This window comes from Ranitomeya imitator, chromosome 3, assembly GCF_032444005.1.
Source record: "Ranitomeya imitator isolate aRanImi1 chromosome 3, aRanImi1.pri, whole genome shotgun sequence".
NCBI lineage: Eukaryota > Metazoa > Chordata > Amphibia > Anura > Dendrobatidae > Ranitomeya > Ranitomeya imitator.
In genome coordinates this window covers 797,301,621-797,318,950 of record NC_091284.1, presented here as the reverse complement: position 1 = coordinate 797,318,950, position 17,330 = coordinate 797,301,621, and the positions used below count along the sequence as shown (strand labels likewise).

Genomic DNA, 17,330 nt, shown 5'->3' with positions numbered 1-17,330 from the left:
CAGTATCAAGCACATCACAAAGAAAACAGGAGCGGGCTCTGTGTAGGATATGGCTTACAGCTTCTCGTCTTTTAGACTTCCACTTTTTGCTGATCCTCTGTTGTTCCTGAATGAATTCACAAAGACTAAAGGCGTTTACACGCCAGAAACGTGTCAGAAGTTTTCTATGAAATATACGCAGTAATACGGCATCCTGTTTTTTAATCAAAATGTATAAAAACACCCATATGTTATTCCAAGGAATTGGGATGTGCAGCTTTCTCTCCTTTATCCTCTAATCTTTGCTAGATCTTAATAATGGCATAAAAAGATGAACAATTTTCTAATATACATTTTAAGATCTCTGCTTGCAGTTGTCTAATTTAGACAATTATTATTAACTAGATTATGGCCCGATTCTAACGCATCGGGTATTCTAGAATATGCATGTCCCTGTAGTATATGGACAATGATGATTCCAGAATTCGCGGCAGACTGTGCCCGTCGCTGATTGGTCAAGGCAACCTTTATGACATCATCGTCGCCATGGCAACCATTATGACATCATCGTCGCTGTGCCCGTTGCTGATTGGTCGAGGCCTGGCGGCCTCGACCAATCAGAGACGCGGGATGTCTACGTCCTTTATGACATCATCGTCGCTGTGCCCGTTGCTGATTGGTCGAGGCCTGGCGGCCTCGACCAATCAGAGACGCGGGATTTCTACGTCGATGCTGTGCCGGTCTCTGATTGGTCGAGGCCTGGCGGCCTCGACCAATCAGAGAGCCGGGATTTCCAGGACAGACAGACAGACAGACAGACAGACAGACGGAAAAACCCTTAGGCAATTATATATATAGATAAATGGAACCTATCAGAACATTGTTACATATGGCAGTAATGATAAGGGGTAGAGGCTTGTGCCCCAATAAAATGGATACCTTTTTGATGTGTCTGTCATGAGAAATCTTGTGTATAAGAATATGCAAATCAGGTTGCAAGTGCACTAAAGGTGTGTCAGTGCACTTGGACTTCATTTTCAAAGTGCACTGACACGCCCCCAGTGCACATCCAGCCTGATTTGCATGTAGCTTCTAAGCTGGATTTCTCATGCCCAATTTTTTTTTGTATTTTTATTGTCTGATAAGCCTCATTACAGACATGCTGATGGGTTCCCTATACCTGAATACAAACCTGGCCTGGCCACATAATGATCTCACAGTATTGTAATGTGCATCTGCATGTCCACTGTAAAACAGACATGTATCCCTTTGGAGGATTCTACTCATTGACTGCAAGCAGAGATCTTGCCATTTTGACAAAATGGTACAGAACAAAATAATGGCAAAATGTAAAAGGATAAATTACACTAGGAAAAGCCTTGCATGGCAGATATCAGTAGAGGCTCATAACTAAAGGAGCAGGACAATGCCGCCATGGTCTCTGGCGAGGAATCCCCACCTGCCATGTGGTCCAGCACATCCGAGCCCCAGTCTCCCTGCAGCACGGACAATAAAATATTGTCAAAAACGTTCAGCTCCTTGGAGGTGACAATCCTGTCGCGGAACAATCGGCGAGCTTCATAGGCCACGACTTCCAGGACATTGTCTTGAGGTTGTTGTGAGGACCCTTAGTGTAAGAGAACAAAATATTAGAGCAAGTTGTTGATATAACAAACAGACTGTAATAGGCTGGAAAAGCCAAAGACTTACCATTTATAGAGAGGAAGAAGGATACATCGAAGATAAAAGAGAAGATTAGAAACGGGAATGAAATATTTATCACAAACAAAATCACAAAATATTCCAAAATATACAATACAAACTGCTGCAAGTGTAATGAATGTAACACATGCGCACAGGTAACGGAAAAAGGAAAGACTTACTACAGGGAGACGCCGCACCTACACCCGACTGGTCCCTGTACAGACTAGAAAGACCCCAACCGCAGAACCCAAAAACACCACCTCGGACCTGGCTCCCTAGAAGGCAATCAAGGGGTTTCTCGTAAAGCCCAAGAAACAAAAAGGGAGGCCGCAACACACTGCCAACAAGAGGAAGGGAAAATGTGCTGGTAGGTAGGAAAACTCAAGGTGAGATAATTAAAACATTTTCATATAAGGTATAGAAGCAAAGCCAAAAATAAAACGGAAAAAAATAACCTCCCAGAAACCTAAAGTGGTGAAAGTAAGAGGAACTGGCAAGAAAAAAAAAACAGATTCACTGCAGGAATTCAACTGGTGTTTACCATGCAAGGTAAACCCCTTAGCTGAAGGCTAAAACCAAGTACACCAAGAGGTATAGCCAGCAAGGAAGTGTAGTGAAGGGTGAACACATAAAACCCAACCCAGAATGTGATAGGGTAGACCAAAACGGGAAAATGGAAAACACCTGGGAAAGAGCGAACAAAGAAGGGGGAACAAAGACATTTGAAACCATCAGCATTTGGACAGGGATTAAAGGAAATGTCTGAGCAGATAGAGGAACTGACTACGGAGAAAAAGGTCAGCGGATTGAATCCCCAAACCGAGCTATGACAAGATCTACATTACTGCCTAAACTTATCTGCAGATCTCCTCCATAGCAGGACTGTGAATAGCTATGTAAACCACATTCCAATATGTGCCCTTTTTTATTTAATTTTGACTGAATTTTAGGGCATTTTACTTTCAATAAAAAATAAACACATAGGTTAGCATTTATTTAGAAAAATTTCAGCAGGCTCACAGCCACCACTAGTGGGAGCTCACATGTCTACTGCATCACCTGCAGTGATTTCTCCCTAGTAGTGACTTCCGGAAAATGGTTCTGTAGTTGGTATCTGTCACCAGCTTTTTGTTACCTCATATGAGAGCAGCATAATGTAGAGGCAGAGATACCGATTCCAACAATGTGTCACTTACTGGGCTGCTTGCTACAGTTTTGATGAAATCACAGTTTTAGCTGCTGCAAATTTAGCAGTTCTCTAGACCTCACAGGACATCAGGTCAGGTTAATAGCCGCAAAGAAAAGTGAACACTGCCTTGGTCTGGCTGCCATGGAGCATATGTCTAGATGCCAAACTAGGGCACTGTAAAAAATTGTTGCTCAATTGTAGCGAGTATCCCAGTAAAAGGAATCCGTCAGCAGATTTTTGCTATGCAATCTGAGAGCAGCACAATTTAGAGAAAGACCTTTATTCCTGCAATGTGTCACTTACTGGGCTGCTTGCTTGTTTTGATAACATGACTGTTTTCACTGCTGGAGATCTAGCAGTTCTCTGAATGCTGAGCTCTGTATAACCCCGGCCCCACCACTGTTTTTTGTGTACATTGTACATAGCCGGAAAGCTGCTCATTACTGGAAGGGCAGGGCTATACAGAGCATAAGAGTTTGGAGGACTACCTGACAGCAGGTTTACTAGTTTTCAAGTGATACTCTAATGTAGGTACAGCTGTGATTTTATCAAAACTACAGCAAGCAGCCCAGTAAGTGACACATCGATGGAATCAGGGTCTCTGTCCCTACATCATGCTGATCTCAGGTAACAAAAACATGGTGATATTCCCTTTAAGGCAGGTGATTTACCAGGGGCATTACAAGGGACATGCTGGAAAATTGGCAGTGAAAACAAAATGCATGTTCTGATAGACGATCAGAGCGGGTTCTGACAATGGTACCACCCCACATGTAGAAAATCCAGAATAGGGTAGGGGTTGATATTAGTTTGAAGACCTGACCGCTAAGTTAATTAATACATCCAATTAGACCAAAACGATTAATTCAGAGTCGACTCCTTAAGTTAGACTCAAACACTACACCTTTAAAATTAAAATCAGACTCTAATCAAGACCCCGAATACTATTTATACCCATAAATCAAGTCCCAGGCTTGGTCCCAAAATGAATCAGACTCCTAAATCTACCATTCCAAAACATAGGGAGAATTCATTCCGATCGCATAACAGAATGCTAAAATTATAAGAGATCAGAGCACATCAGACCCCGGAATCCAGATCAGTGAAAAAAAAAAGGAAGAGATAAGTAAATATTTACGGTATGTTCGGTGTATAGACAATGAATATCTCCGGGATGAACGTATAGATCAATCATGACTGATTAAAACAAATTATGCTCAGAGATCGAGAAATAGATATGATTTCCTAATGGCAAAATTAAATAAATAAAAGTAATGTTAAAGGGGTTATCCAGGTTTTTTCCTATTCTGCAATGATTTTTTCTGGCTCATGCTGTGATTCTCCTTTCTTTAACAGAGCAGCTCCTTCTCTTCCGCTCTGTCTGCGTCATGCTGGCTCCCCGCGGTTAGGCAGTGGGGAGCTGGTTGTCCATTAGCATGATATCGGCAGTGACGCCCCGTCAACAGTGCAGAAAGGAAGAAACTGCTCTATGGTTGTGAAGTCATCAGCGGTCTGAGCCGGCTCTGTCATTGTGTCTGGCAGTAAGACAACCAGCTGCAGCAGGAGCCTCTCCCCCTGCTCTGCTGCCTGCACTACAAATGACTGTGAAGCCCTGGCCCTAAGCCAAGCTCCACTGACCTCAGTGATACCCCAGTACAGATGAGCTGGAGAATTAAAGCAAACGGAAAAGGATATTTAGAATAATGTTTGCGCCAATTTGTATACTCAAATTGCCACATTTCATTGTTGCAAAAGCCTAAATCAAAAATTTCCAATGTTTAATGCCACAAATTACACTATTTTTAGGACCCAAGCCAAAATGCTAAAGTGATGAGAAAAAGTGAAGGGCGCGGGGGTGTGACTAACTTTTTTGCCTGAAGTATGACAGATTTACTATTTCACTTTTATATGAGAGCAGCAAATAAAGTCTGAGTCTGATTTGTCTGCAAATCTGAAGAGCTATGGTAGATCTGAAGCCTCTGTCACTCCAGCTCTATTCCCTGCCACCGCTGCATGTCTGACGGCTCCTTTGATTGAAGCCACAGGCATAGAGGCCGTCAGTCAAGCAACAGCAGGTGGAGGCCGCAGAGGGCAGGGAAACAAAGCCGGGATGACGGAGGCTTGGGAAGAGTTTCCATGAGCCGAAAGCACTTCAGCCTCATTTGCATATCTATTTCTCAATAACGAAGGAATGGACTGGCCATGTAAAGGTGTTCCTGGACTTGTCTTTAAAAGAGCTACATGCACATATCAATAGTTTTGGGGGGTGAAATCCTGCTGACAGATTACCCTTAGACCTGATGAAGCCAGACTATTAACTTTGAAAATTTATGCCAGACCTGTATAATACTGATATTAAAATGAGCCAACGATTGTGCCGTCTTTCAGATACGAATCATTAACATAAGAAGACTAGCCTCATCAGGTCTAAAAGATCTATGCAGTTATGTATGCTTTGGGATCGTGAAGTCTTTTGACGGGTCTGCTATATAAGAACACGCAGACAGGACATTATGGCACACAGTAGAATGTATAAAGCAGAGGCAGACAATAAAAAAAGAAATAAATGAAATTACCTCCAGATAGGTCGTATCTAAACAGACCGAGGATCCACTGTGTGAGGATACACGGTGTAAACAGATAATGGCTGTGGTCATCAACGGAGAACTTCATCCGAACCTGAAGAGAAAATGAAGAATGAAAAACCTGCGGAGTGTGTATGTAACACCTGCCACTATTACAGATCTCCGACCGTACCCTAGTAGTTAGGAGAATGGTTAATTATACCAAACTATGACCAGTGCCGGTCCCGGAGACACATTGCGCTGTGGCTCTGTACCGTTACCCCCCAAAAAAGCCAACCCTGCGACATCAGGTGTGGCACATTTCTTCTGTTTATCCTTGTATGCAATTGTTTATATTTATGTATTGTTTTGCTCCATTTTGTAACATCGATGAATATTTATAATCACTGCCTACTTTTTGGATTATAAAATGTAATAGCTTTATTCACCTGCAAGAATACACCATCTGTAACGGGTGAGCAATCGGCCCGCATAAACGACTGGTGGTGGTAGCTATATAGTCCTGGCCAAAAGTGTTGGCACCCTTGAAATTGTTCCAGAAAATAAAGGTATTTTTCCCAGAAAATGATTGCAATTACACATGTTCTGTTATACACAGGTTTGTTTCCTTTGTGTGTATTGGAACAAAACATAAAAAAGAGGGACAAAAAGGGAAATTGGACACATTTCACACAAAACACGAAAATTGTTGGTACCCTCAACTTAATATTCGGTTGCACAACCTTTGGAATAAATAACTGCAATCAATCGCTTCCTATAACCATCAACAAGACTCTTACACCCCTAACTGGAATTTCGGACCACTCTTCTTTTGCAAACTGCTCCAGGTCTCTCATATGTGAAGGCGACTTCTCCCAACAGCAATCTTAAGATCTCTCCACAGGTGATCAATGGGATTTACACCCAGACTCATTGCTGCCACTTCAGATCTCTCCAGCACTTTGTTTCCATCCATTTCTGAGGGCTTCCTGGAGTATGTTTGAGGTCATTGTCCTGCTGGCAGATCCATGACCTAGGACGCAAACCCAATTTTCTGACACTGTGCACTACATTGCAAGCCAAAATCCTTTGGTGATCTTCAGATTTCATGATGCCTTGCACAGTCAATGTACAAGAGGCAGCAAAACTATCCCAACCCATCTTTGAGCCTCCACCATATTTGACTGTAGGTACTGTGTACTTTTCTTTGTAGGCCTTATTTCATTTTCGGTAAACAGTAGAATGATGTGCTTTAACAAAAAGCTCTACCTTGGTCTCATCTGTCCACAAGAAGGATTTTGGCTTACTCACGTACATTTTGGCAAACTGCAGTCTAGCTTTTTTAGTGTCCCTGTGTTAGCCGTGGAGTCCTCCTGGGTCGCCTGCTATAGCGTTTCATTCCATTCAAATGTAGACGGATAGTTCATGCTGACACTGTTAAACCCTGAGCCTTGAGCAATAATTTATTTTCTGGACCAATTTCATGGATGTCTATATATATATATATATATATATATATATTGCATGAGTTGGAATCGGAGGTGTATATACCATATGCTCACTGACAGTTCCCCAATAACTGGCCTAGTAGTGGAAGCAGCCGTGGCCTCGTCTCTCACTGCGGAGTTGTCCTGAGGATTGGAGGCAACGAAGAGCTGTTATACTTATAAATTTCTGATCAGAAAATAGCCCGACCTGCAGAAACGTGTCTGATATTTATAATTAGAGATATCTAGACCAGCCGCAGGTCTCCTGAACTCAGCAGCCCCATAGGCATACATGGAAACTTACACCCGGTCATGGCATCACGGTCTGTACTGGGATGGTGAACACCGGATATGTGAAATGGGCATTACTGAAAAAAAGAGAGACGTTACCTGTTCATATACTTGAACCATTGACCCTGCTAGCTGGTGTATTTTCGATACAGAACCCCATACGGGGTGTTTCTTCAGATTCTGGTGAAGAACTGGTTCTAAATAGGAGCTGCAGATTGTTTGCAGTTGGTCTCGTTCAGGATAGCTGCAGGCAAGATTAAAAATACAAAGGAAATAGCAAAAAATACTTTTAAAAGTGAAATAATATAAACTAACAAAGTGAAGGAAATGTTTTTTTTTCTTTACTGGATGCTTCTGTATGGAGCAGAAGGAAAACAAAGTACACCAACCAGAGAATAGCAGGAAGAAGGACACTCTTGGCCTGTGCTAAGTAAATGGAGGCCTATTATTATTATTTATTTATATAGCACCATTAATTCCATGGTGCTGTACATGTGAAAAGGGGTTACATACAGGGTTATAGATATCGTTAACAGCAAACAAATTTACAGTGACAGACTTGTGCAGAGGGGAGAGGACCCTGTCTTTGCGGACTTACATTCTTCGGGATAATGGGGAAGAGACAGGAGGTCGGTGTGCTGCAGCACTGGGCGGCAGCTCGGGTGGTTGGTGAGGCGGCAGCTTGGGTGGTTGGTGAGGCGGCAGCTTGGGTGGTTGGTGAGGCGGTAGCTTGGGTGGTTGGTGAGGCGGTAGCTTGGGTGGTTGGTGAGGCAGCAGCTCGGGTGGTTGGTGAGGCGGCAGCTCGGGTGGTTGGTGACGTGGCGGCAGCTCGGGTGGTTGGTGAGGCGGCAGAATGGTTACTGCAGGCTGTAGGCTTTCCTGAAGAGATGGGTTTTCAGGTTCCGTCTGAAGGATCCGAGGGTGGTGGATAATCGGACGTGTTGAGGCGTGGAATTCCAGAGGATGAGGGATATTCGGGAGAAATCTTGGAGGCGGTTGTGTGAGGAACGAATAAGTGTGGAGGAGAGTAGGAGGTCTTGGGAGGATCGGAGATTATGTGAGGGAAGATATTGGGAGATTAGTTCAGAGATATAGGGAGGAGACAGGTTATGGATGGCTTTGTAGATCAGTGTTAGTAGTTTGAACTGGAATCGTTGGTGAATTGGGAGCCAGTGGAGGGATTTGCAGAGGGGAGAAGCAGGGGAGTAGCGAGGAGAGAGGTGGATTAGCCGGGCAGCAGAGTTGAGGACAGACTGAAGTGGTGCAAGGGTGTTAGCGGGGAGGCCACAGAGGAGGGTGTTGCAGTAATCGAGGCGGGAGATGATGAGGGCATGTACAAGAGTTTTAGTAGATTGTCGGCTGAGGAAGGGACGGATTCTGGCAATATTTTTGAGTTGGAGGCGACAGGAGGTGGCAAGAGTTTGGACGTGCGGTTTGAAGGACAGGGCAGAGTCGAGAGTTACCCCGAGGCAGCGGATTTCAGGTGCAGGAGAGAGCGTGATGCCGTTTACTATAATATATAGTTCAGGTAGGGGGGGTACGCGAGATGGAGGAAAGATGATGAGTTCGGTTTTGTCTACATTGAGTTTTAGGAAGCGAGAGGTGAAGAAGGAGGATATGGCTGACAGACACTCCGGGATTCTGGACAGAAGAGTGGCGACATCTGAGCCAGAGAGGTAGATCTGAGTATCGTCCACATATAGGTGGTACTGGAAGCCATGGGACTTTATGAGTTGTCCTAGGCATATAGGGTATAGATGGAAAAAAGTAGGGGCCCTAGGACAGAGCCTTGAGGGACTCCAACAGAGAGGGGGCGGGGTGAGGAGGTAGTGTGGGAGTGGGAAATGCTAAATGGAAAGGTATGAGGCAATCCACGACAGGGCAAGGCTTTTGATGCCGAGGGAAGAAAGAATCTGTAGCAGTAGGCAGTGGTCAACTGTGTCGAAAGCAGAGGACAGGTTGAGAAGGAGGAGGATGGAGTAAGTTATTTGGCTGTGAGTAAGTGATAAGTATTTTTGGTCAGAGCAGTTTCGGTGGAGTGGTGGGGGCGGGAGCCAGATTGGAGGTTGTCAAGGAGAGAGTTAGATGAGAGGTGGGAGGAAAGTTGACCATGGACCTGCTGCTCAAGGAGTTTCGAAGCAAACGGGAGCAGTGATATGGGGCGATAGCTGGGCATAGTAGTTGGGTCAAGGTTAGCTTTTTTGAGGATGGGTGTGACAGTGGCATGTTTGAAGGCAGAGGGGAAAGTACCAGAAGATAGCGATAGGTTGAATAGATGGGTTAGGGCTTGAATGAGCGTGTTAGTGAGGTTGGGGAGCAGGTGGGAAGGGATGGGGTCAAGTGCACAGGTGGTGAGGTGTGATTTGGAAAGGAGGTAAGTCTTCCTTCAGTGATGTTGGAGAGAGAAGTTATTAGGGAAGGGCAGAGTTCTGGTATATGGAGTGGTTGGGGTGGTGGAACAGTAAAGGTTTGCCTTGTTTGGTCGATCTTGTTTTTGAAGTAGGTGGCAAAGTCCTCAGAAGAGATGAGAGGAGTTGGAGGTGGCAGTGGAGGGCGGAGGAGGGAGTTAAATGTGCTGAACAGTTGTTTTGGGTTGTAGGATAGTGAAGATACAAGGTTAGTGAAATAGGTCTGTTTAGCAGAAGTGAGGGCTGGTTTGAAGGCAAGTGTAGCTTGTTTGAAAGCGGTGAAGTCATCTGGCAGGCGTGTTTTTTTCCAAAATCCGCGACCCTGGATGCTTGTCGCAGTTTTTTGGTGAGATTGTTATGGATACATACAGAGACTGGGAGCTTTCCAGCAAACAAACACTATAAATGGAAAGTGTCGGCATCCATTCCATACTGATGGAGATATACTGCCGATGTGCATTCACTCTGTGTATTTGTTGGAGAAGGTTTGTGAACATTTGCAGAGCCTGAAGGTAGGAAAAAGGTGACCTTCAGGGGGCTTCATCCTTGCCTCGACCTCAACCCAGAAACCAAAAGGAATTGGTGAAGGAGGGGGGTTCTCGACTTCAAACCAGCACCCGAGGGACTGGGGAAAGAGCGACATAGGGAACAGCCATCTCGACTTCAACCGGGCACCCCGTAATATGGGGCCGAGGAAGGAGCCATGCCGGGAGTCTCACAGGAGACCCACTTTTCTTCATCTGTAATCCGTCGGAAAAAAACGGAGTAAAAAATCTTAGGTGTGCCTCCTATGCGACACTAAGCAAAAACTGGAGAAGGCTGACACCGTCCAGGGGTGTATACTGCAGAGGAGGAGCCACGGTTAATCTTTTTCAGATTATGCATAGTGTCGCCTCCTAGATGACAGCAGCATAACACCCATGGTCCTGTGTCCCCCAATGAGGAGACAGAGTAAAGGGAAATACTGGCTAATAGAAAGTGTCTTTTTCCATCAAAAAGTATACAAGGTACTAAAATGTATAGTAGGAGCATTAAATGCAAAGAAAACAATAACATAAATGTACAATCAAACATAGTCCGATATGGTACTTACTCCACCGCACATATCCGAACCACAGAGGTGAATCTGGTTGTCAGTCTATGCCGACCGATGGTGCCACCAGCAGACATGGACGCCACAATCTGGATGTTTTCAAGGCCGACCCATTCCAAGTTATCATCGTAAAAGCCGTGATACGTCAAAACCTTGGAAACAACAACAAATACGGTAGGTCTAAAAGATTGCTAAGTCAGGAGTTAGTGATGCTTATGGCAAAAGATGTAACACTTTTGCAAACAACAGAATGATAAAAGGCAACTAAACATTATAGCTGAAACTTGTCATTTTTCCTTTTAAACCAAAGGCATTGGTCCGGACTCATCTTTGCGCCAGTTTTTTGTCTCGCTTTGTGCCTTTTTTTGCTTACACCCAATTCACTGCTCTTTTCTTTTTTTAAGACTGTTTTATATCACCTGTAGGGTTTTTTTATGCTTAGAGATGCCAGATGGTTTTTGATGATTCTTTATTTGAGATTTATTTAAAAAGTGGCTAAATTTGGTGCCCCTTCACTCCTGCACATGGGTTAAGCGACATAGTGAATCAGAAGAACTATACTACATTTCTAATTGGAGGTATTTGCTAATATTATTATACATACTGCATATTGGGATAGGATCTTAGAGATTAGAATACCCCTATAACTATCAAATGTGCGAATCGTTTTAATGTCTATGTGCCGTGTTGACAGTGAACTGACAGAACTCCATGTGACTAAGCCCTCAGGCATGTTGCGCAGAGGGAACATATCTCACCTGCTGTAGAAAAGCGATCAGCGTGTTGGTGCCCCATTTATCCGGCTTGGGGAGGTTGATATCTTTTAGGTACAGGACGAGCCTCTCGCAGTCCTTTGGCCTGTACACTCGGCCTGTATTAGTGCTGATCACCAGGCAGGTCTGCGTCAGCTTCTGCAGCACGTGGCGGGACGTCGTCTGCGCGCTGCAGTGTACTGTGGCGATGTGAGTAGATCGCAGCTGAGAAAACGCGTAGCGAAGTAACATCCTGAAAACACAGCCATCATTTAGAACTCATCACTGCCACACATACACACGACCCGGGGCGCACCGACATCGCGGCCCTTCTTACCCCTTTCCACACCCCTCAGGTCCCACCAGTATGAAGGGCTGCTTAGTGTCAGTGCCCAGCCATGGCCTGAAGTAGTCCAATCCTCTCTGAATGTCGGGAGTTCTGATCACAGGAAGAGCCTGGGGATTTCTGAAGTCTTCAATGGTTAAGTTTTCCGGTTTCTCAAAGTTGTATGACATAAGGCGACCGGTTTTATCATCGTAATAGGTATCCAATGGTTTTCGGGGATCAGGGGGAGATTCCCGAGCCCAACTGAAGACCTACAGAAAGTATCAACACAATTAGCTGTATTCTGGGGTATTTTACAAACATAAAAAGTGTAAAATAAAGAACAATCCACCATTTCCCTTCCGAATATCAGCCTCATCTATACTCCTCGCCTTCCTCACCTCTGTGCCACCATTGTAGCCCATTTCTCATCGGATGAGACCTACCCCCAGTCTAACGATCTGATCGTTACCTCTTTGGCAAAGTCGTTTCTGGACTTCATGTTGAGGTTTCCTCCGAGGCCCCGGATCAGACTGATAATGAATTGACTTCGATCTGTGCACCCGTGAAGGTGGCAGAGACCATTCATAACGGTCCCAATTAGACTGGTCTCCACTACAAAGTCATTCTGTGTAGAGAGGATATCAATGGAGGTGTTAAAGAGGTATTCCACGAGTCATTCTCATAACAAAAAGTGTCCTAAGGGCTTGTTACCAGCAGTTATAGGTCAATGATACAGAATCTATAGCAAAACATATACATCATTATCTATCTATGACAAGACTGCCCCTGCTTACTTTCCCCGTAGAATGTTTTTTCTCATGTACACCGTCATATTACTGCAGAGGCTTTGCTCCAAACCCGACCAGCAGGCAGAAAGCGCCATCTATTAGATGCTCTGCAGCAATCAGAGGATCGCTAGTGACTGAGCGCGTGCGACCACCAGCACTCAGCAGGTGGACGTGAACACTGCTATACACTGTGAACACCAGGTGGCGCCACATTATGCAACAAATTGTCATAACGCTTAAAAATTTTTATCAGCACGTAGCTGGTGAACATTGTTCATTTTGAGCAATTTGTGGCAACATTCATCCAGAAAAATAACTAAGTTAGAAAATAAAATTAAGGATTTCAGAATAATTCTACTTCCTTCCTAATCCTTTCCTATATATGAGCAGACCACGCACATAAGAGTCCTGTTGGATGGGAGTTTTGTACAATAAACCCCCCAAATACAAGTGTTTGGTTCGGGTCCATTATTTCAGTAGGCTGATAAACTGCTTTCTCGGTCACTTGATTGGGGGACACAGGAGACCCTGGGTGAACCCTGCCGCCTCCAGGAGGCTGACAATAATACACCCGCCTACTGACAACCAAGCTATTCAGTTCAGCTTAGTGTCACTCGGAGGCAGACAAGTGTTTGAAGCATCAGACTAGTTTCTGACAAAAATAGATTTTTTATTTTATTTTTAATTTTTATTAACCTTCTCTTGTTCCCAAAGAAAGGGCAACAGGGCGGGATAGTGCACTCTGTTTTCTCGACCTGAGGACAGAGAGCACAGTCGGCCAGGGGTCAGTCTGTACTGTCTCATCTGGGACAGTAGGACACTTTACATCTACTTTGTATTGCGATCAGCGTTCTATATTGATGTGAACGGTCCTTGCCTTTTCTTCTTCTGCCTGCGTTGCACGCCAGAGCAGGCGCGTGCATGGAGCGAATACCGCACTGAACATCATCCTTGCAAAGAATCCGGTATTCATCCCTCTGGACAGTCATGTGGATCTTCCCACCACATCATGTTGCATTGTGCCAGCTCCTTTCCCTTCCAGTGATGTTTTTTCCCATCGCAATATTTTTCAATCTTTCTCCCATCTTTTTCTCATTCTCTTTCGGTCTTTTTTCTAACGCCTCTTCCAGGCTTCTTCCCTTCCCCAGGTCCCTTTTATGACTTCTGTGGCCTTTTGAAGGCTCTCCGGGGGTAAGGTCTCAAATTTATCCCCCAGGTTCAGTTGCGGCGCAATGGAGCAGGTAGGCAACAACTCCTTTCTCCCTGGCCAATCAGATAATCGAGCGGGTAATTTTCCTGCCCTGTCGTGTCCCCAATCCATCCACCATCCAGGGCAGCTTCATTTTCTTCCCCTGCAGCATTATGTGGACCCTCCAGGAGCGTTTTATGTGGGTCGTCTCCCCTGCTGTCACCAGGACATTTACTCCAGAGCTCCTCTGCCCTAGAAGACAGGTCTCCAGCACTGGTAGGCAACAAGAGCTAGTCTCTCCCTTTTTTTTGGCAAGCGTTCAGCCCTTCCTGCCTGTCACTATCTTTTTCCCTCTTTGTTTGTGTATTCCGTAAGCAAAATTCCCATGGGGCCAACCCATGGTGTCCTGCGTTGCCTGTATCCCCGCCATAGCACAGGAGTTCCCCGCAGCCTCCAATGACAGGGTGACCCCCACCCAGCCTGGGCCATTAACGACTCGAAGTCTGTTACAGATTTGACAAAAGGTGTACCAGACCCTGGTCCACATCATGCAGCGGCAATCCATTGCCACCTCTGCCCCAGGTACCTCGACCACTATTCAGAGTGAGTCACACCCACCAACTACTCAGAGTTAGAGGTCCAAGCATCCCAGACTGAGTTCTTCATGCAGGTCTCAGTCTCTCTCGACAACTCCAAGTCTACACTCACCATCACAATCTCTCTGAGGCTTGGTCATCTCCGGTAATCGGATCGACCATTCTGATTCAGACCAGGATTCCGCTCAGGCTTCAAAGCTGAAAGACACGGTCGACAGTCTTGTTTGCGCTATTACGCAAACCGCTAACATAAAAGAGATTGACCGGTCATCCCTTGCAGACTCCGTATCAATCAGGAGGCTCAGATGTCCCTCCAAATGTTTGCTTATCCACTCTAAAGTCAATGAAGTCCTGGACAAGGAGTGAATTCAACCTGAAAAACGTTTTCACACACGTAACCGTATGGAGATTTTGTCCCCTTTTCTACAGATCTGGTTGCCACCTGGTCCTGTTCTCCCTCGGTTGATCCTCCTGTGTCTAGACCGTCAAGGACCACGATCTTAATCTCCAATGCACTGTCTCTAAAGGACTTCACGTGGAATTCTTAGTCAAATCCGCCTTTGAAGCTGCAGGTTTATCTACCCGTTCCTCCTATGCAGCGGCCTGGGTTGCCAAGGCAATCACGGCCTGGGCAAAGCATCTATGCCAAGGTATCATTTCCTTTTCCCCTCCATCGGAGCTGACAGACCTCGCAGACCAGATCACTCAGGCAGGCAAGTACCTTAATTCTGCCTCTCTTGAGTGTCTGCTCAACACAAGCTTAGAACAATATGGTGGCTATTCACTGTACTCTTTGGCAAAAGGCATGGAATGCCAACTACAGATGTAAACAATCCCTCCCCATCTTAACCTACCGTGGATCTCGCCTCTTCAGGAAAAAGCCGAACAAGATCATTTCAGATGCCACAGGCTTCGTCCAATTGAAAGCCTCATCAGTGTTGCTCCTTTCTACAGCTCCTCCCAACTCGCCAAGTAAAACTAGAAAAGAAAAAGAAGAGCCCATTCTTCAAGCTAACTCCTTCCTGGTGCCCTCACCCTCCATCCTCCCTAAATTATCGTGCAACAGATCCTCCTCTGCATAATGGGACACCCCTATACAGGATCCCTCTTCGGGTTGGCAGGCGCCTCCTCCTGTTCCAGGACGTGTGGCTCTTCACAATCAATGACGCCTGGGTCAAGTAAATAATTTCCTCGAGCTACAAGATAGGAAAAAAATGGTGGAGTAGAAAATTCTATCTCATTCCCCAAGGAACCCCTCTCCTTGGTGGACTTTTTTTTCCAGGCCATTTTCTCTCTTCTCCAGTCAGGTGTCATTGTTCTGGTTCCTACCTTAGACAGGTTTAAAGGTTTTTATTCCAACTTTTTTGTTGTCCCCAAAAAGGAATGTTCAGACCATCCCATACGAGACATAAAAGTTTACACAGATTCAGAATGGGGTCTCTTCGCTCAGTTGTGCAAACCTGGAAAATGTCTTTCCTCAGTGGACATTCAGGATGCCTATCTCCACATTCTCATTTTTTCCAGCTCACCAGAAGTTTCTCTGCTCTGCTGTCAAACAGTCCCACTTTCATTTAGTGGCCCTTTCCTTCAGGTTGGCCACGGCTCCCCAGGTTTTCACAAAGGTCGTGGCTTCCGTCATGGCTTTTCTCCGTGTCAGGGGGATAGTAGTCATCCCCTACATGGATGACATTCTAGTGAAGACTCCCTCTTACTATGAGAATCTACGGAGTCTGCAGATCACAGTGGACACACATTCTCAGTTCAGATTGTCAATCAAAGCCATTTATGATTCCATCTCAGTGTATCATCTTCCTGGGAATGCCGTTCTACATAGACCAAAACAAGAATTCTCCTTCCAGCAGACAAGATGTCAGCCTGCAGACAAGCATCCAGTTCCTGTGCTACCTATCTCCTTCGTATCAGCTTCTGCATGTGGATTCTCAGCAATATGGTGGCGGCGATCAAATCAATCTTGTTTGCCCAGTATGGTGGCAGCCATCAAAGCAATTTTGTTTGCCCAGTATGGTGGCAGCCATCAAAGCAATCTTGTTTGCCCAGTATGGTGGCAGCCATCAAAGCAATCTTGTTTGCCCAGTTCCACACCAGACCAGTGCAGCTGTCCCTACTTTTATGCTAGAACAAGTAGGTCTTCTCACTGAATCGTCTTAATTGCCTTTCTCCCCAGATCAAACAGTCCCAGTTATGGTGGCAGGATTCGACCCTCATTTTTCTCAGTCGTTCCTTCCTGGCAGATCATGACGCCAGACTACTCGGTTGGGGAGCAGTCTTGGATCACTAGGATCTTAATCTGGAGATATTTGTACTTACCAAAAAATCTCTGTCTTGTAGCCTTCAATGGGGGACACAGCACCTACCCATGTTGCCATGGTGGGTGCACGTGCATATTATTAAAGAACTGCATTGCTTTTCTCACTAACGGAATAGCTCGGTTGTCTGTAGGTGGGTGTAGAGTAGACAACTTTTTTCATACTTGTAATTCTTAGAGTCAGCCTCCTGGCATGGCAGCAGCAGCCTACACCATGGTCTCCTGCGCCCCCAATGAAGGCTGCAAGATTAACGGTAAGTACAAATATCCTCTTATTCCAGAGACTTTAGGAACAATTATGAATTTCACCGCGTAGTGTATCACGAGCTTATCTTACAAGTTGAGCTCTCACTTCTGGACAGGCAATGTGGGGAAGGGGAAGTACAGCAAAGCTGATAGAAGGGATTACAATGTGACACACTGAAACTAAAGGTACCGTCACATTTAGCGACGCTGCAGCGATATAGACAACGATGCCGATCGCTGCAGCGTCGCTGTTAGGTCGTTGTGTGGTCGCTGGAAAGCTGTCACACAGACAGCTCTCCAGCGACCAACGATGCCGAAGTCCCCGGGTAACCAGGGTAAACATCGGGTTACTAAGCGCAGGGACGTCCTCGCTGTGCTCTGCTTTACGGC

The 17,330-nt window shown here is 45.4% G+C and overlaps 1 protein-coding gene across 1 annotated transcript in view; it reads right to left on the bottom strand.

Moving 5' to 3' along the window:
- Positions 1-17,330, bottom strand: part of DYNC2H1 (dynein cytoplasmic 2 heavy chain 1) — a 552,714-nt gene that overhangs the window by 378,128 nt on the left and 157,256 nt on the right. The window contains exons 41-47 of the mRNA XM_069759211.1: positions 12,265-12,420; positions 11,805-12,064; positions 11,474-11,720; positions 10,716-10,867; positions 7,314-7,458; positions 5,449-5,551; positions 1,439-1,606 (exon numbers count right to left, since the gene is read on the bottom strand). Of these exons, the coding sequence (XP_069615312.1) occupies positions 1,439-1,606; positions 5,449-5,551; positions 7,314-7,458; positions 10,716-10,867; positions 11,474-11,720; positions 11,805-12,064; positions 12,265-12,420 (1,231 nt within the window). The remainder of the gene's footprint in view (positions 1-1,438; positions 1,607-5,448; positions 5,552-7,313; positions 7,459-10,715; positions 10,868-11,473; positions 11,721-11,804; positions 12,065-12,264; positions 12,421-17,330) is intronic.